The sequence below is a fragment of the Panthera tigris genome, chromosome A3, assembly GCF_018350195.1.
Source record: "Panthera tigris isolate Pti1 chromosome A3, P.tigris_Pti1_mat1.1, whole genome shotgun sequence".
NCBI classification, from domain to species: domain Eukaryota; kingdom Metazoa; phylum Chordata; class Mammalia; order Carnivora; family Felidae; genus Panthera; species Panthera tigris.
Genome location: NC_056662.1, coordinates 10,168,193 through 10,190,286, shown reverse-complemented (window position 1 = coordinate 10,190,286; position 22,094 = coordinate 10,168,193). Strand labels below are relative to the sequence as shown.

The 22,094-nt window shown below is 45.9% G+C and overlaps 1 protein-coding gene across 1 annotated transcript; it reads right to left on the bottom strand.

Annotated features, from left to right (window-relative positions):
- Positions 1 to 19,342: 19,342 nt before the first annotated feature.
- On the bottom strand, positions 19,343 to 20,609 carry LOC102968777 (HIG1 domain family member 1A, mitochondrial-like). Its single transcript, XM_042979658.1, has 2 exons — positions 20,587 to 20,609; positions 19,343 to 19,712 (listed from the first exon to the last, which is right to left on the bottom strand). The coding sequence occupies exons 1-2, from the start codon at positions 20,607 to 20,609 to the stop codon at positions 19,343 to 19,345; spliced, it is 393 nt and encodes a 130-aa protein (XP_042835592.1).
- Between the last annotated feature and the right edge of the window lie 1,485 nt (positions 20,610 to 22,094).

The window sequence follows — 22,094 nt, the reverse complement described above, 5'->3', positions numbered from 1 at the left end:
GAGGGGCAGAGAGAGAGGGAAACACAGAAGCTGAAGCAGGCTCCAGGCTCCGAGCTGTCAGCATTGAGCCCGACTCAAGGCTCGAACCTACGAACCGTGAGATCGTGACCTGAGTTGAAGTTGGACGCGGAATTGACTGAACCACCCAGGCGCCCCTGAACAACCCAATTTTATTTTATTTTTTCAAAATTTTTTCTTTAATGTTTTTATTTGTTTTTGAGACAGAGAGAGACAGGGTATGAGCAGGGGAGGAGCAGAGAGAAAGGGAGACACAGAAGCCAAAGCAGGCTCCAGGCTCTGAGCTGTCAGCACAGAGCCTGATGCGGGGCTCGAACCCACGGACCGTGAAATCTTGACCTGAGCTGAAGTCGGACGTTTAATCAACTGAGCCACCCAGGCGCCCCCAACCCAGTTTTAAAATGATGAGGCTGGAAGCCTACCTTGGGTCACAAACTAGAAAAGATATTCCAGATGGAAGAAAGATCCCCAGCTGCCCACGAGACTCACTGCGGTGCTGTGGCTAAACACTCAGATTTGAGAGCCAGAGGCCTGGGTTCAAATCTGAGCTTCACCATTGACCAGCTGTAGGACCCTAGGCAAAGTACCTAACATTCTTTATACCTTAGCTTCTGTGTCTGTAAAATGCAGATGAGAGGAATTACAGAAGTAATTAAATGAGTTTAAAACATGTAAAATGCTTAAGACAGTATCTGACACATGGGAAATTATGTACTTACAAATATACCATTGATCTAACCACCACTAATATTCTTTAAAACAATTTTTTTTAATGTTTATTTATTTATTTTTTTTGAGAGAGAGACAGAATGCGAGTGGGTTAGGGGCAGAGAGAGAAGGAGACACAGAATCCAAAGCAGGCTCCAGGCTGTCAGCACAGAGCCCGACGTGGGGCTTGAACTCACAAGCTAGGAGATCATGACCTGAGCCGAAGTCAGACGCTCAACTGAATGAGCCACCCAGGTGCCCCTGGCCACTACTAATATTCTTAAAATCTATACCATTCCTAGTTGATGAGTTGAACACACAAAGACACCTCTGTGTACCATTACGGACTCCATCCGCTGGTAAACAGGTAAGAATGGATGAACCTGTACAGACATCTTTGTATACCATTAATCTGATCATGTCGCTGCCTGATTAACACCTTGTCATAAAATATTTGCAAATCATATATCTGATAAGGGACTAGTATTCAAAATATACAACAACCTAACAATTTTATTGCTTTTAAGACCATAAAATTACCCAATTACAAGTAGGCAAAAATTTGAATAGATATTTCTCCAAAGAAGACACATAATGGCCAATAAGCACACGAAAATACGCTCAACACCATTAGTTATTAGGAAAATGCAAATCAAAACCACAATTAGATATCGTTTCACACCCTCTAGAGTGGCTATAATAATAAAAATGTTAAAGTGACGTTGATAAAAATGTAGAGAAATTGGAATGCTCATACATTGTTATGGGAACGTAAAATGGTGTAACCACTTTGGAAAACAGTTTCACAGCGCCTTAAAATATTAAACACAGAATTTCCATTGACCTAGAAACTCTATGTCTAGGTATTTAGGCATGAGAATTGAAAACGTATGTCTACACAAAAACTTGTACATGAATGTTTATAGCAGCCTTATTCCCCATCGAAAAAATTGGAAACAACCTAAATGTCTACCTGGTGATGACTGAATAAAATGTGGTACGTTTATACAATGGAATATCATTTAGTCATGAAAAGGAATGAAGTGGGGTTGCCTGGGTGGCTCAGTTGGTTGAGTGTCCAGCTCTTGATTTTGGCTCAGGTCATGATCGCATACTCGTGAGATGGGGCCCTGCGTTGGACCCCTGTTGGGTATGGAGCCTGCTTAAGATCCTCTCCCTCCGGGTCCCTCTGCCCTTCCCCCACTTGCACACACACTCTGTCTCTCTCAAACAACTACAACAACAACAAAGGAATGAAGCAGACCAATGGAACAGAGCCCAGAAATAAGCCCTCGTGTATACGGTCCAATGACCTTCAACAAGGGTGACAAGACAATACGATAAGGAAAGGATAGTGTCATCAACAAACAGCATTGGGAAAACTGGATGGCCACACGCAAAAGAATAAAGATGGACGGGACGCCTGGATGGCTCAGTCAGTTAAATGTCTGATTCTTCATCTCGGTTCAGGTCACGAACTCATGGTTCCTGAGATCGAGCCTCACAATGGGCTCTGTGCTGACAGAGCAAATCCTGCTTGGGATTCATTCCCTCTCTGCCCCTCCTCCGCTTGTGCTCTCTCGGTCTCTTTCTGAAAATAAGTATATAAACTTAGAAAAAAAAAAGAATAAAGATGGACTCTTACACCATATACAAAAAACTAGCTCAAAATGGATTAATTTACACATAAGATCTGAAACTATGAACTTCCCACAAGAAAACATAGGGAAAAGCGTTGTGACATCGGAATGGGCAATGATTTCTTGGACCGGACACCAAAAGCACAGGTGACAAAAACAAAAATAGACAAATGGGACACATCAAACTTAAAAACTTCCGCAGAGCAAAGGAAACAATCAACAGAGTGATCATTTTCTCCCAGATGGAAGGGAAGAAAGTATTTGCAAGCCATATTAAAAAAAAATTTTTTTAACGTTTATTCATTTTTGAGGGAGAGAGAGAGACAGCGTGCAAACAGGGGAGGGGCAGAGAGAGGAGACACAGAATCTGAAGCAGGCTCCAGGCTCCGAGCTGTCAGCCCAGAGCCCGACACGGGGCTTGAACCCACGAACCACGAGATTATGACCTGAGCCAAAGTCGGACACTTAACTAACTGAGCCACCCAGGTGCCCCTGCAAGCCATATTTTGGACAAATACGTAACTATAAATAAATATAAATATAAATATAAATATTTTTACATATGTATATATATGTATGTGTGTGTATATATATGTATATGCGTGTGTGTGTGTGTGTGTATATATATATATATATAGACACTCAATGTTGTGAGTTTAAGCCCCACATTGGGCATGGAGATTACTTAAAAAAAAAAAAAACTACAACTCAATAATGAATAAAGAGCAACAACAAAAAACTGATTTAAAAATGGGCAAAAGGCTTGTATTTCTCCAAAGATATACGAATGGTTAACAAGCATAGGAAAAGATACTCAACACCACCAATCATCAGGAAGATAGAAACCCAAACCACAATGATGTATCATCTCATGCTCATTAGGATGGTCACAGTCAAAAAAAAAAACAACCCTGAAAATAATAAGTGTTGACAAGAGTGTAGAGAAATTGAAACATTTGCACACCCTTGGTGGGGTTGTAAAACGGTGCAGCCACTGACAGAAACGTGTGAAGTTCCCTTTAACAATTACCACACGGTCCAGCAATCTCACTGCTGCGAATTTAACCGAAACAGTTGAAAACGGGGCCTCACAGAGAGACGTGCACCTCTACGTTCAATTCCGGCATTACGCACAGTAGGCCAAGATGTGGAAGCAACTCGGACGTCCGCCGACATCTGAATGAAGGCAACGGGGTATCTCCGTGCGATGGAGTATTACTCGGTCTTCAAAAAGAAGGAAATTCTGTCACGTGCTGCGACATGGATGAACCTAGAGCACGTTATGCTAAGCGAAATGCGCCCGCCACACAAAGGCAAACACTTCATCACTCTGGTTATAGGAAGCATCAAAAATAACCAACCTACAACAATACCAAGTAGAAGAGCGGTGGCCAGTTGTCTGGGAGGAGGGAGAAACGGAGAGTTGCTGTTCCATGGGGACAGAGTTTCAGCCCTGGAAGACGAACGGGTTCTGGGGGTCTGTGGGGTCGCAGTGGGCATGTGGCTAATGCTACTGTAATACACACTTAAACATTGTTAGGAGGGCCCATTGAAAAAACAAAACAGGGGTGCCTGGCTGGCTCAGTTGGTGGAGTGTATGACTCTCGATCTCAGGGTTGTGCGTTTCGAGCCCCGTGTTTGGTGTAGAGATTCCCTCGAAGATAAAATCTTTAAATGTGTATTTATTTTGAGAGAGAGAGGGAGAAAGGGAGAGAGAGAGAGAACTCCAGGAGGGGAGGGGCAGAGAGAGAGAGAGAGGGAGAGAGAGAATCCCAAGCGGGCCTGGTGCCGTCAGCGCAGAGCCCTACGCGAGGCTCAAACCCACGAGTCGTGAGATCACGACCTGGGTCGAGATCAAGAGCTGGCCACTTAACCGACTGAGCCACCCGGGTGCCCCAAAGATAAAAATCTTTAAAGCGCAAACACAAAAAAACCAAGCACAGCAACTGAAACAAAAGAGAAACCGGGAGAAACACAACAAAGAAAAAGCGATGACGTGCTGACCCGCGACGACGCGGATGAACGTTGAAAACACACGGCCGGGCGAAAGAGGCCAGACACAAAGGGCCACGAGCTGCGTGAACCCATGTATGTGACATGTCGAGGACAGGCAAATCAGTAGAGACGGAAACTAGGTGAGGCTGGAGGGAGTGGAGGATGGGGGGTCAGTGCTGGTGGGTACTGCTCCTTATGGGGGTTGGGGAGAAGGGGGAAAATGTTCCCAACTCAGATAGTGGTGATGGTGGCACAGTTCCGGGAACATACTCAGAGAGCACTGAATCTTACACTTCAGTTTTTTTTTTTAATGTTTATTCATTTTGGAGAGAGAGAGAGAGAGAGAACAAGCAGGGGAGGGGCAGAGAAAGAGGGAGACACAGAATCCCAAGCAGGCTCCAGGCTCCGAGCTGTCGGCACAGAGCCCGACGCGGGGCTCGAACTCACGGACGGCGAGATCGCGACCTGAGCCGAAGTCGGACGCTCAACCTACTGAGCCGCCCCAGGCTGAATCGTACACTTTAAAAAGGTGAAAGTCATGCAACGACATGGATGGAACTAGAGGGTATTATGCTAAGCAAAGTAAGTCAGTCAGAGAAAGACGAATATATGATTTCACTCGTGTGTGGAATTTAAGAAACACAACGGATGAACGTAGGGGAAGGGCAGGAAAAAATAAGATGAAAGCAGAGGGAGGCAAACCGTAAGAGACTTCAACACGGAGAACAAACTGAGGATTGCTAAAGGGGAGATGGAGGTGGGTTAAACGGGTGATGGGCATTAAGGAGGCATTCTCAGGATGAACACTGGGCGTTATACATGAGGGATGAATCACTGGGTTCTACTCCTGAAGCCAAGACAACACTGTATGTTTACTAACTTGAATATAAATAAAATTAAAAAGGAAAAAAAAAAGGTGAATTTCAGGGGCGCCTACCTGGCTTCGTCGGTGAACCATGAGACTCTTGATTTGGGGCTGTAAGTTTGAGCCCCACATTAGGTATAGAGATTACTTTATAATTTTTTTTTAACGTTTTTATCTTATTTTTTGAGACAGAGAGAGACAGAGCATGAACGGGGGAGGGTCAGAGAGAGGGAGACACAGAATCCGAAACAGGCTCCAGGCTCTGAGCTGTCACCACAGAGCCCGACGCGGGGCTCGAACTCACGGACCGCGAGATCGTGACCTGAGCCGAAGTCGGCCGCTCAACCGACTGAGCCACCCAGGCGCCCCAAGATTACTTTAAAAAAATAAAATCTTTGGGGCGCCTGGGTGGCTCAGTCAGTTAAGTGCCTCTTGTTAAAATTTTGCCTCTCTTGTTAGATGCTGTGAATGCCACTGGTGTGTCTGTTTTGTTCACCGTTCGAGCCTAGAATAGTGCCTGGCACACAGTAGGCACTTAATAAATAGTGTTCAAGAAATACTGGGAGTTGATAAATTACTAATCTAAGATGGTGACAAGTCCCAGGGGGGTTCTGGGCAGAGAGGCATACATGGGCTAAGGCACAACGAAGACACCTTGGTCATCTGAACTGGGGGACACTTGCATAGACAGTCCTATGTGATCAGGTTTTTGCTACAAAAGAATATCATCAAAAGAATATCATCAAAAGCTACAAAAGCCTTTCTTTCTACAGAAGCTCTTCTGGAAAGTCAGCCTTTCGGGATCTATCTTCTGGGAAGGCAAATTTGCAGTGTTTAACTGGAGTCAAAGAACAGATGTGCTCCTTCCTCTTTGACCCCCACTGAAGGCACAAGGTGACACGACAGGGAGGGAGACAGAGGGCATAGGGACTAGACAGCAGAACAATGTCATGGTTCTGAGCATGGGCTCTGAATTCACATCCTGGCTCAACGGCTTACATGTTGTGTGAGGTGGTGCCAGGACCTTTAGTTTCCTGAGACCTTAGTTTCCTCATCTGTAAAATGGGCACAATAATAGAATTTGCCTTACAGAGCAGTTGGGAGGGTTATAAGCAAACTCAAGTAAATCCCTTATAAGAATGGCTGGCACCTAGTTTCGACCCAATTAAGTGTTGGCTGTTCGTATTATTTAGGCTGCCAAGGTTATACTATTCTGGTGCACCTGATGAACAGCCTAAAGGATTTTTCTGCTCTCCATCTTACATGTATTAAAAATTCATACCGTATGGCACAGAAACAGACACTCAGATCAATGGAACAGAATAGAGAACCCAGAAATGGACCCACAAACGTCTGGCCAACTCATCTTTGACAAAGCAGGAAAGAACATCCAATGGAATAAAGACAGTCTCTTCAGCAAGTGGGGCTGGGAAAACTGGACAGCGACATGCAGAAGAATGAACCTGGACCCCATTCTTACCCCAGACACAAAAATAAACTCAAAATGGATGAGAGACCTCAATGTAAGACAGGAAGCCATCAAAATCCTGGAGGAGAAAGCAGGCAAAAACCTCTTTGATCTTGGCCACAGCAACTCCTTACTCAACGTGTCTCTGGAGGCAAGGGAAACAAAAGCAAAAATGAACTACTGGGACCTCATCAAAATAAAAAGCTTCTGCACAGCGAAGGAAGCAATCGGCAAAACTAAAAGGCAACCGACAGAATGGGAGAAGATACTTGCAAATGACATATCAGATAAAGGGTTAGTATCCAAAATCTATAAAGAACTTATCAAACTCAACACCCAAAAAACAAATAATCCAGTGAAGAAATGGGCAAAAGACATGAATAGACACTTTTCCAAAGACATCCAGATGGCCAAGAGACACATGAGAAAATGCTCAACATCACTCATCATCAGGGAAAGACAAATCAAAACCACAATGAGATACCACCTCACATCTGTGAGAATGGCTCACATGAACAACTCAGGCAACAACAGATGTTGGCGAGGATGCGGAGAAAGAGGATCTCTTTTGCATTGTTGGTGGCAATGCAAACTGGTGCAGTGACTCTGGAAAACAGTGTGGAAGTTTCTGAAAAATTAAAAATAAAACTACCCTATGATCCAGCAATTGCACTAGTAGGCATTTATCTCGGGATACAGGTGTGCTGTTTCAAAGGGACACAGGCTCTATGTGTTTCTAGCAGCTCTATCGACAATAGCCAAAGTATGGCAAGAGCCCAAATGTCCATCAATGGATGAATGGAGAAAGAAGATGTGGTATATATATACAATGGAGTATTACTCGGCAATCGAAAAGAATAAAATCTTGCCATTTGCTACTACGTGGATGGAACCGGAGGGTATTATGCTAAGTGAAATTAGTCACAGAAAGACAAAAATCATATGACTTCACTCATATGAGGACTCTAAGAGACAAAGCAGATGAACACAAAGGAAGGGAAGCAAAAATAATATAAAAACAGGGAGGGGGACAAAACGTAAGAGACTCTTAAATACAGAGAACACAGGGCTACTGGAGGGGCTGTGGGAGAGGGAATGGGCTAAATATGTAAGGGGCACTAAGGAATCTACTCCTGAAATCATTGTTGCACTAGATGCTAACTAATTTGGATGTACATTAAGAAATAAATTACTTTTAAAAAGAATAAAGTAACAAACATTACAATAATGAGAAATCAAATTCAGAAAGAAGGGAGAAGGTCTTCAAGGTCTCTCGCCATGAATTCGTGTTGAAAGAAGATGGCATAATAAGACCCACAACGCACACAATTGTTTGCAAAATCAGGGAAACCCACTTCACATCACTTCTTGGCCTCCGAGGCCAGCGTCATAACCAAAAACACACATGGTGGTTGACTGTGTGTCACAAATTGGAATGACATGGGAAGGAAAGACAGACAAAAACCCTCTGATTAACTAATAGCACCCAACACAGGCAGCCTGGGCGGCTCCACAGCACTGGTCTATGAAAAGCAAGGAGAGGCGGCTTCTGTGACCACAACAGGAAGGATTTCACGCCCTTAGTGAATAATATTTGAATTATGTTCCCCCATTTGCAGACCATTTTGCTGCTCGTTATCTTATCTGCCCAGTCCTGTGAGGCGGCAAGACAGATATTATTTAAAAAAAATTTTTTTTTTAACATTTATTTATTGTTGAGAGACAGAGACAGACTGAGCATGAGCAGGGAAGGGGCAGAGAGGGAGGGAGACACAGAATCGCAAGCAGGCTCCAGGCTCCGAGCTGTCAGCACAGAGCCCGACGCGGGGCTCGAACTCACGGACCGCGAGATTGTGACCTGAGCTGAAGTCGGATGCTCAACAGGCTGAGCCACCCAGGCGCCCCAAGACAGATATTATGATATCTGACAAAAGACTTGTATACAAAGTAGATAAAGAATAAAAAAAAAATTCACACCGGAAAGGAGAAAACAAGATCGGCAGGATAAGCCTTGCCGACGTATAGTGAGTGCTTGCTATGGCCCCCTCTGAGCAGGGGTTCGCTTGTATGAATTGGTGGTACCACCCAGGGGGTTTATATCCAGGGTGTATTCTGACCGGCACCTGCCAAATTAGCTACCCATGCTGATTCTCCTTATTCAAGGTAGCCGTGTTCTATAAAGTTGCCGTGAACACCGAATTCTCAAATGCCGAACCATTGCTGTTAGAACAAATACAGAGTTAGGTTCCTCCTCCGAGCCTATGGTCACAACATTTTCATTCACCAATCAATACACATCCTTGTTTCACGTGTGTCTCTGTTCAAAGACACCTTATTTAATACACAATGGTGATTCATTAACATTGAGCTCATGGCCAACATCACTGTAACTCATGCCTGAAGGAAGCCTAATTAACACTAGGATTTGCCTCCAAAGGCACATGCCAGTCTTCCCCTGCTTCAGAACTTGTCAGAACCTCCCCTGCCCATTCTAAGCAACGCAGTCTCCAACAAAAAGCACAAAGATATGCGAAACATGGCAACAAATAGGTGGGGGAAAGGACATGGGTACAGCATGAGAGCTGAAGTGAGAAATTGCAATGATAGGGGTGGAGGGTGCCTGGCTGGCTCAGTCAATGCGTGCGACTCTTGATCTCGGCGTTGCGAGTTCAAGCCCTGCCTTGGGTGTGGAGGTTACTTAAAAATGACAGATCAGCTAAAGGGTTAGTATCCAAAATCTATAAAGAACTTATCAAACTCAACACCCAAAAAACAAATAATCCAGTGAAGAAATGGGCAAAAGACATGAACAGACACTTCTCCAAAGAAGACATCCAGATGGCCAACCGACACATGAAAAAACGCTCAACATCACTCATCATCAGGGAAAGACAAATCAAAACCACTATGAGATACCACCTCCCACCTGTCAAAATGGCTCATTAACAACTGAGGCAACAACAGATGTTGGCGAGGATGCGGAGAAAGAGGATCTCTTTTGCGCTGCTGGTAGGAATGCAAGCTGGTGCAGCCACTCTGGAAAACAGTATGGAGGTTCCTCAGAAAATTAAAAATAGAACTACCCTACGACCCAGCAATTGCACTACTAGGCATTTATCCAAGGGATACAGGTGTGCTGTTTCGAAGGGACACATGCACCCCCATGTTTCTAGCAGTACTATTGACAGTAACCAAAGTATGGAAAGAGCCCAAATGTCCATCAATGGATGAATGGAGAAAGAAGATGTGGTATATATATACAATGGAGTATTACTCGGCAATCGAAAAGAATGAAATCTTGCCATTTGCCACTACGTGGATGGAACCGGAGGGTATTATGCTAAGTGAAATTAGTCACAGAAAGACAAAAGTCACAATGACTTCACTCATATGAGGACTTTAAGAGACAAAACAGATGAACAGAAGGGAAGGGAAACAAAAATAATATAAAAACAGGGAGGGGGACAAAACAGAAGAGACTCAACAATATGGAGAACAGAGGGTTACTGGAGGGGTTGTGGGAGGGGGGAAAGGCTAAATGGGTCAGGGGCACTAAAGCATCTACTCCTGAAATCATTGTTGCACTATATGCTAACTAATTTCGATGTAAATTTTAAAAAATAAAAAATTAAATTAAAAAAATTAAATAAAATAAATAAACTCTTTAGGGGCACCTTGCTGGCCCAGTCGGTTGAGAGTCCTCTTTGATTTCGGCTAAGGTCGTGGTCTCACGATTTGTGAGATCGAGCTCCGCGTTGAGCTCTGAGCTGAGCACGGAGCCTGCTTGGGATTCTCTCTCTCCCTCTCTGCCCCTCCCCTGCTTGTGCTTGCTCTCTCCCTCTCTCTCAATAAATAAATGTTTTTTTAAATCTTAAAGAAAAAAGAAATTGCAATGTGTACCGGGCACTGCTCTTTGCATAGGTCTGCAAATGACTGAGAAAATACCCAGAGTATTGATTTGGGGGTTGGAAATAAGCTTTCGTGGGCAGCTAAAATATGCAATTCTGGAATGATGGGAATCCACTGCCTTTTGAAGATCACGTTGGCATGAATGCGGTCAGATGAGGCAGCCTCGTCGTGATGGTGAAGGTGTACAGGGCAGGGGAAACGTTGAGGTAAAGTTTCTCGGTTGTTTGCATCTGTGAGTCTCCCAGCTGACCCAGCTCCTCGTATTTCAGGAATCATGAAGCAAAAGCGATGTTTTCCATTGTATCTAAACACCAGAGATTTCTACACATTCAAGACAAGTTACAATTTGTTACTGAAGAATTCTCAGTGGCCAGGAGATTTCCATCAAGAGGTGAAGACTGCAGAAGTCCTTCTCCAGGACAGGAAGGCACATGTTGTTACCTCCCTATCTCTAATTTGTGAGGCATATTTAAAAACTGATGCTAGTATATTTTGGCTCTGGAAAATTCAAACGTGCTGCTCACATTCACGTACCAGCAGGCACTGGTTGGGTTCTACTTTGGTTGTCTGGGTTCTGATCCTAGCGTTCTCATAACATAGATGTGTAATGTTGAACAAGTTAGTGGGACTCAGTTTTCCTCATCTGTAAAATGGGGATAATAGAGACAACCTTGTTATAACGATTCCGAGGGTACCTGCCGCATAGTAAATGTCTTACAAGGTCAAGGAGTGCTGGCTTTTAAAAGGCAAAGTGGGTCACATTCACTAAGTCTTTGTTCTGTTCCAGGCACCGTGCACTGTGTTAAGCAATCCACATTGCAAAGTGCATTTAAGTGGCGCTTTGGACAGCCATCGCTGGATATCTGATCTAAAGGAGAACCTCTCCCAACCCCGCTTTTTCTATTGCATAGAGCCCGGATCATGGCTTTCATTTACTTTATTTACATTTACGTTTTGGTCTGTTCTCAACGGGATAATGCAGGTCCCCGAAGGGATTTTATTCCTCCCATTCATCTGTATGTCTATCCCGAGGCATGCAGTAGGTGCTCAATGAATTCGTTAACTAAATAAATGAATGAGCCTCAGATTCCACGTCTGACTTGAGTCCCTGCTGCAGGCACAAAGCTGTGCTTCCTCTCGTGACCTACACAGTGATGGGGTGGGTGCTGGGGGTGGGTGGGTGGGGGGGGCGGTAATGGTCCTGAGGTTACAGCAGCACCATCTAATCTGGTGGCCATTACTGGCTACTCAAATTTAACTTTCAAGGAATTAAAATTAAATAAAAGTAGAGATTTGGCTCCCCAGGCACACTAGCGCATTTCAAGTACTCGGTACACACAAGTACTGAGTATTCAAGCACTCAGTGGTACTAGGTAGCCTGGAGAGAGCACATTTCTATCATCACAGAAAGTTCTATTGACACAGCTGACTTAGAGCCAGGGGCCCTTGGCTATGTTTACAGACTTTTTTTAAAATACATTTTTTAGGGGCGCCTGGGTGGCTCAGTCGGTTAAGCGGCCGACTTCGACTCAGGTCACGATCTCGTGGTCCGTGAGTTCAAGTCCCGCGTCGGGCTCTGGGCTGATGGCTCGGAGCCTGGAGCCTGCTTCCGATTCTGTGTCTCCCTCTCTCTCTGGCCACCCCCCCCTCCCCCCCCCCCGTTCATGCTCTGTCTCTCTCTGTCTCAAAAATAAATAAACATTAAAAAAATTTTTTTAAATACATTTTTTAGATATATATATATATTTTAAACTTTTTTTAATGTTTATTTATTTTTAAAGGAGAAAGAGACAGAGCACGAGCAGGGGAGGGGCAGAGAGAGGGAGACCCAGAATCCGAAGCAGGTTCCAGGCTCCGAGCCGTCAGCACAGAGCCCGACGCGGGGCTCGAACCCACGAACCGTGAGACATGACCTGAGCCGAGATCCAGAGTTGGACGCTTAACCAACCGAGGGCAGAGGCCAGGGATGCCCCCACAGAAGAGTTACTTGGTCCAACCGGTCAGTAGTGCTGAAGTTGAGAAACGTGGTTTACAGGAAGATACTTGGGTGAGAGTTTTCTCTGCACGACCAGAACGCTAAGTTTCCCAAGATTTAGATGGATTAATCTGCAGTTAAAAGACCGTCGAGGATGCTTCAGTGCCTGTGGCATGATATCCCGCTTCAATCCCTGGAGTCCCTCGTTACATTTTGAAGAGCATATTCAAATCCAGAAACCACTGTCCAGCCGTGTCGTCAAGGGTCCACGCTTCCCTGTGAGTGTAGTGAGACCCCTCAAAAATGATTCACATCACCGAGACCAAAAGGGGTTTCCAAGCCTGGCTGTTCTAGATCAACTATAGTCCCTGGGCCCAACCTGCAACAATTTTTACATTTTAGATGGTTGAGAAACAAAAGAAGAAGATTTTTATGACACATGCGAATTGTATCAACTCAAATTCTGGTGTCTATAAATAAAGTTGTCTCAGAACCCTGTGCGACCGTCATTCAGTATTATCTGGCTGCTTTCACGCCACAAGGCAGAGTTAGTGATCTCGCCACACAAACCCTGTGTATGACCCTCAAAGCTGAAAATACTCCCTCTTAGGGAGCCTGGGTGGCTCAGTCGGTTGAGCAGCCGACTTCGGCTCAGGTCACGATCTCGCGGTCCATGAGTTCGAGCTCCGCGTCGGGCTCTGTGCTGACAGCTCGGAGCCTGGAGCCTGTTTCAGATTCTGTGTCTCCCTCTCTCTCTGACCCTCCCCCGTTCATGCTCTGTCTCTCTCTGTCTCAAAAATAAATAAACGTTAAAAAAAAAAAAAAAAAAAAAAGAAAATACTCCCTCTCTGCCCCATTACAGACAAAGCTGGCTAATTCCTACTCCGGAGACTAAAGATCTTGGTAGATTTTCCTTTTTCTCCCCAGCCCGCCCCCAACCTTTGTCTTTTCTTTTACTTTCTTCCATTTTTTTTTTTTAAAGATCATAATTATCCTGATAATTTGCAGGTGTAGACTCAGACCGACTAACCAAACGGACTTTCTTTGGCAAGCAGAGTGCAGGAGGGATTAGCTGTCATGCAGGGGCGTTCATGTGAAAGATTCCTCTTAGATGAATTTAGGGAACAAAGCCCTTGTGGTCAATGATTTCTGTGGGTATGGAAGTAAAAGACTGGCCGAGCCCTTTTGTCAGTTTTGAGCACAAATCATACAGTTACTGAATACCCCCAGCCGCAGTCGTGTTCTTTTAATGCTTAACTCCGTGACCTCACAAAAATAATTGCTGGGAAGCAAATTTACTTAGCCCTCTGCCTTTATTTGCTGACCAAGGGGCTCAGCCGATAGTCATATTGTTTATGGAAATGCGGGAGGGCGTAGGGTGTGGGGAGGAAAAAGAACACAATTTGGCTAGGGAAGATGGATGTATTGAAAGGATTCAAGGGATTTTGTCTTTGCTTTATAATTGGAGTCAGGATTTCCCTTCAAGTTACGCACTGCAGATGGGAAACTTCTCTGGGTCCCTCTGCCCAAAGCCCTGTTAAGCCCTAGTCTCCCTGGGTTGGCATCTGGCTTTTTAAATCCTCGTCATTTTTAGGAGTAGGATAATTATCACCTCTTGCCCGCTGAATGGGCTTTTTCAGATGCTGAGAATGTCTTTAGGCAGAAAGAAAAGAAATGGATTCGAAATGGTTAGTCTGCTTGGGAGGCGGTTGTGCACTTTGGTTTTCGAATCTCAGAATTTCCACGGGTGGGCTTGGAATTTTACTTGCGCGCATCTTGGCAGGGAGCCCCACACAGACTTATTTCCACACCCTCGTTTTAGAAGAAGACCGGTGACTTTGATTGCAGGGGGGATGACCCCACTGATTTGGGGACTGCCTCGGTGGGCAGGAAAGTAGGGAGATCTTCCAGGCTTTTTATTTGGAAAATCACAACCTGGGTTGGCAGCAACAGATAGGGGGGAAAAATGATATTACCAAAAGCAAGTTAGTGACAGGACTTTACCAGGCCACCTCCAGCTTAAGCCCCTCGAATGCAGTACCGAAAGTGGCTTCCTTAGCAAAATCCTTAACCACCCAATCAGTCAAGCCATCTGATAACTGCTTATCTTCTCTAATGCGATTGAGATTCTGTTTGATGCCCCTTTGCATTCCAATCGCGAAGCTCATCTTAGGTAAGCACCTTGAGGAGAAAAAAAATTCATGAGCCTCAGCTTCTGCATGCACGGAATTTTCTCTTCACAATAGAAGGAAACATGTTAAGCTGGGTGGGGGTGGGGTGGGGGTGTGGAGGCGGTTGAAAATCTTTGAAAGGGAGGGGTACGGTGTTCAGTTTACACGCAGTGCACACACACACAGCAAGGTGCAACACTTTATTCCGGCTAATGGCTGAGAAAAAAAAAAAAAAAAAAAAAGAAGGCTATTTCACGAGGCATAACAACGTTATGCGACTATATTTCCATCTCCGTTAAGAAAACTTTATCGTAACGCAGCGCCCAGCCTCTGGGGCTAAAATAGTGAAGCAAAGCGATCCTATGAGCCAGGGAAACATGGGAGATGAACCAGTTACTCTGTTCTCCATTTTCGGCCCCCTAACTAGGCAGGAAGAGTGAAAAACGTGTGTAAGTGAAGATATCCAGAATTTGTGATGATCGGAACTTGAGGTCCCCCCCCCCCTGCATTCACAGTCCCTTTTATGATCGGCTCTAAAGTGAGACAGAAGTGGGGCGCCTGGGTGGCTCAGTCAGCTGAGCATTCGACCCGACTTTGGCTCAGGTCATGATCTCGCCGTTGTGGGATCGAACCCCTTGTCAGGCTCTGCGCTGAGTGTGGAGCCTGCTTAAGATTCTCTCTCCCTCTGCCCCTGCCCCCTGCTTGTGCACGCATGCTCGCTCTCTCTCTCTCTAAAAAAAAAAAAAAAAAGGTGGGGGGACAGAAGCAGAGTGCCCTCTCATAACAATAAAGTAAATGGTAATAGCCTGGCACACAGTAGGTCCTCAAAAGAATCTTAGCTGTCGTTTTTTTTTTTTTAATGTTTATTTATTTTTGAGACGGGGGGCGGGGGGGGGGCGGGGAGAGGCAGAGAGAGAGGGAGAGAGAGAATCCTGTGAAATCATGACCTGAGCTGAAATCGAGTCGGAGGCTTAACTGACTGAGCTACCCAGGCGCCCCTCTAATCTGTGTCTTTATATTTAAAGTTGGTTTTTTGGCCCCTGTCTTTTTTTTTTTTTCTTAGAGAGGGGCATCGAAAGAGAGAGAAAGAGCATCCCAAGCAGGCTCCATGCTCGGCCGGGGAGCCCAAGGCGGGGCTCGATCCCAAGACTCAACTGACACGCAACTGACTGACTGACCCACCCAGGTGGCCTGGCTCTTGCCTTTTTATGCAGCCCGACAAGCTCCGGTTTTTTAATCGGAATGTTTAGGTCATTTACACATTTATACTTACAGTGATTTTTATTTTTATTTTATTTTATTTTATTTTATTTTATCTTTTTATTTTTTCTTGCTTTCTTTTGGATTGAGTTTTTAAAAACATTTTTTTTTTTTTAAGTTCAGTTTTTTTTTTGTTTTTTGTTTTGGAGACAGAGCGAGAGAGCAGGGGAGGAGTGCAGAGAGAGAGAAAGAGAGGGAGAGGGAAAATCCCAAGTGGGCTCCATGCTAATACCATGAAGGGGCTCAATCCCATGAACCGGTAGAGTGTGACCTGAGCGGAAATCAAGAGTTGGATGCTCCACCGACGGAGCCGCTCACGTAACCCATAATTCAAACCTTTTTGCCCACTTTTTAACAACTCTGGAATCTGGATAACCTCTGTGATCAATTTATTTTGAAATAAAAAACAAATGGCCCCCACAAAATAAAACCAAACTCGGAAAGTTCAACTTGTTTCAAGTTCAGTGACCAGGTAGCAAGGGTGGGAGACAAATCTGAGAATATTTTCTGGAATTTATCGAATTTCAAGTACCCTGAGGAAGAAAATGGGTCTGTTAGATTTGAGGCTACACAGCCGGGGGCTCTTGGTAAGTGGGTTTCGAAAATAATTCTCATAGCGAATGGCCAGGGGGAGCTGAATTCTGATGTTCTGCTGTTCCTCCCCAGCACGGTACGTCTTCTCATGGTTGTGTTCTCAGAGCTTATCACAATGACTAGCATAGAATCACCGTGCAATAGACAGGAGTAAGCATGAGAGGCTGGGTCAAACCCTTCAGTGCCAGGAATTCAGCATCCAAATTTAATTTTTTTTTTTTTAACGTTTATTTATTTTTGAGACAGGGAGAGACAGAGCATGAACAGGGGAGGGTCAGAGAGAGGGAGACACAAAATATGAAGCAGGCTCCAGGCTCTGAGCTGTCAGCGCAGAGCCCGATGCGGGGCTCGAACTCACAGACCGCAAGATCATGACCTGAGCCGAAGTCGGCTGCCCAACCGACTGAGCCACCCAGGCGCCCCAACAGCATCCAAATTTAAACCTGGTCACTGTTGGTACCAATATGCAACCAGAGTTCCCCTCCCCTCTGCCTTTTTTTTTTTTTTTTTAAAGATTTTACATTTAATTTTTTTTTTTTTTTTTAAGTTTATATTTGAAAGAGAGAGAGAGAGGGAGAGCAGAGGAGGGGGCAGAGAGAGAGGGAGACACAGAATCCAAAGTGGGCTCCAGGCTCTGAGCTGTCAGCCCAGAGCCCCCCACGGGGCTAAAAGTCACCAACGGTGAGATCATGACCTCAGACGAAGTCGGATGCTTAACTGAGTCACCAGGCACCCCAAGATTTTAACTGTAAGTAATCTCTACACCCAACATGGGGCTCAAACTCACAACCTCAAGATCAAGAACCTCAAGATCAAGAGTCACGTCTCCACCCACTGAGCTAGCCAAGCACCCCTCCATTTTTTTTTTTTTTTTTTTTTTTAAAGAATACTCTAAATATAAAGCTAGGAGGCCACTACTTTCCCCCTACAATTGCCAGCCCATCTCTCTTCCCAAATTGAATTTCTGGGTATATGTGAATCGGTATTGTGAGGACGGCCATTACGGGGAGGGACAGAAATCTCTTTGCCTTCGAGATAAGGCCACTAAGTAGATCTAATGTCTGGGACAGAGCTGAAGCGGAGTTTAACTTGGACCTAAAGGCATCCAATTTCGGGAGTTTTCCTTAACCTTTAAGGCTAAATTTATTCTCCATGCTAACTCTGGCAGAGGAGTCCCAAGGCGTGCTCTGATAGGCTCAGTGTGAGCCCTTGCTCATCTCTGAACCAATCAGGGAGGCACTGTTGGTAGGAGACTGGAATAGAGCTCTCTAATTGGCTGATCTCTGGGTGAGTGGGTGGGGGAGACACAATAAGGCACCTTGATTGGCAGTCTCCCCATGGTCCAGGCGGGGAGGGCGTTCTGGAAGGAAAGCAGAGTGGCCATGGAAGAAACCCTGCTGGAAGACAGGAGCAATCTATTGCCCAACCCCAGGGGCCATCATTCTCAGAGAATCACACGGACGTAAATGTCCTTCGTCCTTGCACAAATTGTGTGTGTGTGTGTGTGTGTGTGTGTGTGTTCACTTACTTTAATAACACTACATTTACCATGTTATCACCACGGAATGTAAATTCAGGTCAGACAAGAAAATTCCACAAGTGCAATAAAGCATTCTGAAACATACCAAAGTTTGTGTATAATGTCCGACCAAACCACCTTGCTGACAAATCACTACTCACTTCGATTATAGGTAATTGGTTCACATCTATGCTTCTTACAAAGAAACATAAACAAATTTCATACATTTAAAAAGTGTTTTCCATTTACCTTTGCATTAGTCCTTAAAATACACATTCCCATTTCCAGATGACATTTCAAAATTATTCTAATACAACAGCAGCATAAATATAATTCTGCAGTTATAAAAAAAAGCTAAACTGGGACCCATACTTAAGTTATTCTCATGTGTACGCATGATTCTGAAATAAATACTACTTCTAAGCAGCTGTCATCAGGTTTTTAGGTTTGGTTTAAACACACACACACACACACACACACACACACACGTTCAGTTGTGGGCAAGCATATTCTATGCGTTGCTCTGAAAGGAGTCTAAGAGGCAACCAGCCCTAGAAACTGAAGTACTCGACCAGTCTGCAAAACAGGCAGAAAAAAGTTAAATTACACAGGATTCCTACAGAACATCCAAAGCACGTGACAGTCTGCAGCCACTGGGAGGAGTTCGGGATTGCCAAGTTGTTCTCTTTGCCACTCATTTCGTCAGAAGACTTTAAGAAGATGCACGTTTTACCACTAACGAGTACGTTTATAAGTGACGTGTTTCCTCTGGGCTAATGTGACTCCCCGGAATGACCCAGCTAACTAGTCACTAGTAATTTGGTTACCAGGCAAATTGAGCCTGCAAGAAAGGAAGACAGTATTTAAATTCCCACGTTGTTGTCTGACCCATTCAAGCCATTGATTTTCAACATATAAGCTCAACGTGCGATGTACAGAGCAAGCACCACCAACAACACCAGGATGGCTTCTCTTTTTCTTTTTAAATGTTTTTTTTTTGGAATGTTTATTTTTGAGAAAGAGAGAGAGACCGAGCATGAGCGGGGGAGGGGCAGAGAGCGAGGGAGACACAGAATCCGAAGCAGGCTCCAGGCTCTGAGCCGTCAGCCCAGAGCCCAACGCGGGGCTCGAACCCACAAACCGTGAGATCATGACCTGAGCTGAGGTCGGACGCCCAACCGACTGAGCCACCCAGGCGCCCCATGACAGCTTCTCTTTTTCTAAGGTTTAGGTTTTTCCCAGAATTCCTTACACACGGAATAGCCCACACCCAGAGTCATTGCTCCCACGACAAAGCCTTGGGCTGCCACGCACACGTGGATCAGCTGAACAGACCTTCTAGTATCTTCCCTGCTCTTCAATGGATATGGTCCATACGCAGCAATTGCTGCAAGGCCTGCCATTCCGCTGGGAACAAACGGTGCCTCCCTAGCCCTTCGGATACGCCTAGATCCCTGATCATCATACAAAGAAAGAGAAACATCCGTGCCGGTGGACAAAGTGACGGAAGAAGGTGCAACGACAGGAACTCTCAAGCCCCAACCGGTTTCCGTCCTTGCACAAAATTCTAAAAATGCTACCTCAGCTGCCCTGTGTTAACATAGTAAAGCAGACTTACCCAACACGAGGCACTTCAGTCTCCGAGTACGTCTAGGCGATGGGCCTTCCTCTGCTTTAGTCCGGATGTGGCTTCTCAGGAGCTGGCAGCCTATGACCAAATGATGCATTTATTTACCTCCAAATCATACACGTCCGTTATTTATTTCAAAACAGTATATAACGTGAAGGCATAACCTGATGACGGGGACCCAGTCACTCTACAGATCTGCACTGAGTTCCCAGCAGCATACCAGACTCCTGCTTTTTGTTTGGAAGTAAACTCTGAACCCAACGTGGGGCTTGAACTCACGACCCCAAGATCAAGAGTCCCATGCTCGGGCACCTGGGTGGCTCAGCTGGTTCAGCATCCGACTCTTGGTTTCGGCTCAGGTCACAGTCTCACGGCTGGGGGGGTTAAAGCCCCGTGGGGGGCTCTGCGCTGACATCCGAGGAGGCTGCTCGGGGTCCTTTCTTTCCCTTGCTCTCTGCCCCTCCCCCACCCCCCAGGGGAGTGCACGCACATGCGCTCCCCCCCCCCATAAATAAATAAATTAAATTAAATTAAAAAAGGAGTCCCATGTGTTACTGACTAAGCCAGCCAGGAGCCCCTAGTATAAATTGTTTTCCATACCCGGACTCTTGGCTGCTTTTCACTCTGGGTCCTCGTTTTAAAAGGTAGCTGCTACTACCTTTCCACCACTTGTGGTGCCTTTCAGTTTTGCAGCCGCTGAGTTTTGAGGGTGCTGCCTCTGGAGCGGGACACTGAGCAACTAAGACGTGTACATGGCCCTTCCCCTTTGGGAGCAAGCAGCCTGTCTGGGAAGGCAGGACCGTGTCACGTGAACGGCAGAGCGGGAGTCCTTACCGAAGGTGGACGACAAGGGACATCTCAGCCGCTCGCGAGCCTCTTTGAGCCTCTTCCCCATCAGCAGACTGTTTTCCACTCAGGCAGCTTCTTTGGGTTTCCAGAAAACAGCAGGACTGCTTCCCAAATCCCACAGGCATTCCCTTACGGTAACGGACTCCGGCAGAAAACAGATACTGGGCACCTGCTCTTTGTCATGCCTGGTCGTGAGCAAAGGGGGTGGGGGAGTGATCGAGGCCAACAAGGTGCTGACGGGAAAGAACAACAACACACACGCCCAGAAACAGAAACGTAGCACATCAGGAAGTGATACGGTTCCCAGGAAAGATGGCCAGGTAAGGGCGAGTGTGGGCCTTTTAAAATAGGTGTGAAGTGAAGTCTATTCACCTGCCCTTGAATGTCGGCTGGACTGAGAGCCCACATCTAACAGAATGTGGTAAAGCCGTGTAATGTGGTTTCCAAGGATACAGATTCTGTCTGGCCCTCTTCGATGTCCTGGGACACTCGCCCTTAGAATCCGGCTACCACGCTGGGAGGAAACACGGGCCACATGGAGAGGCCATGCTGAGGGTTCCAGGTGACAGCCAGCCTGTGACTGAGAGGCCTTCAGGTGATCTCAGGCCTCAGCCTTTTTGCCTTCCAGCTGAGGTCCCAATCAGTGTGGAGAGAGAGAAGCCCTTCTGCCCCGTGCCCTTTCTGAATCTGTGGCCCACGGAAACCAAGTGAGATGATAAATCATTACTACTGCTGTAAGCCATCAAGTTTGGGGATAATCTGTTACGCAATAAGGGATCATGAATGCAGGGGGAGGAGAGTGAAAGAAGGTGGAGGGTGGCAGGGGGTGACGGCTAGTTAAATAGGATGGTTGAGGGGCCAGCGGAGCAGAGACCTGAATGAAGTGGACAGCGAGTGATGCAGATAGAGAAGAGCTTTCAAGGGACAAGAGCACGTGCAAAGGCCCCGTGGCAGGAACGTGCTTGTGGTTCTGGTTGGCATAGCTGGAGAGGTGTGGGAGAGACGGAGGGGTAGGGAGCGAAGTCAGAGAGATGGGACAGGTGTTGCAGATTATGTCAGACCAGCGATCAGAATTAAGCGGAGTGACAGTGCGATCTGGGCCAAGGTTTCAGATGGTTATTCTGGCTGCTGCACAGGAAACAGCCACCAGTAGGGAAGCCCAGTGGTTACTTGCCCTTAGAGCGGTGGAGGGCTAGCATAGTGGAGGTGAGAAGTAGTGAGTCTCTGGGTGCAGGGTAGGAGACAAGGGGAAGCTGGCAGGTCGACGAGCCTCCGACGGAGCCGGGATCCTGCTTGAAGTGCTCCAAGCGCGGTCCACGGGCCAGCGGCCCCAGCAACACCTGCATCATGTGGGTGTTTTTGCCCGAAGTGGGGACTCCTGGGCTCCAACAGCACCCGCCGACATTTAACGGGATCCCCGGGTGGTCCCCACGCACATGGCACTTTTGAGAAATGCTTTTCGAGGTGCCTGCTCACTCTTGGCTGCACATCGC

Excerpts from the sequence above, each read along its gene's own strand:
- LOC102968777 (XM_042979658.1), bottom strand. The coding sequence starts at position 20,609 with ATGTCCCTTGTCGTCCACCTTCG. Across the intron at positions 19,713-20,586 it reads TCCCTTGTCGTCCACCTTCG|GGCAGCTGAGGTAGCATTTT; the intron begins GTAAGGACTCCC and ends ATGTTAACACAG.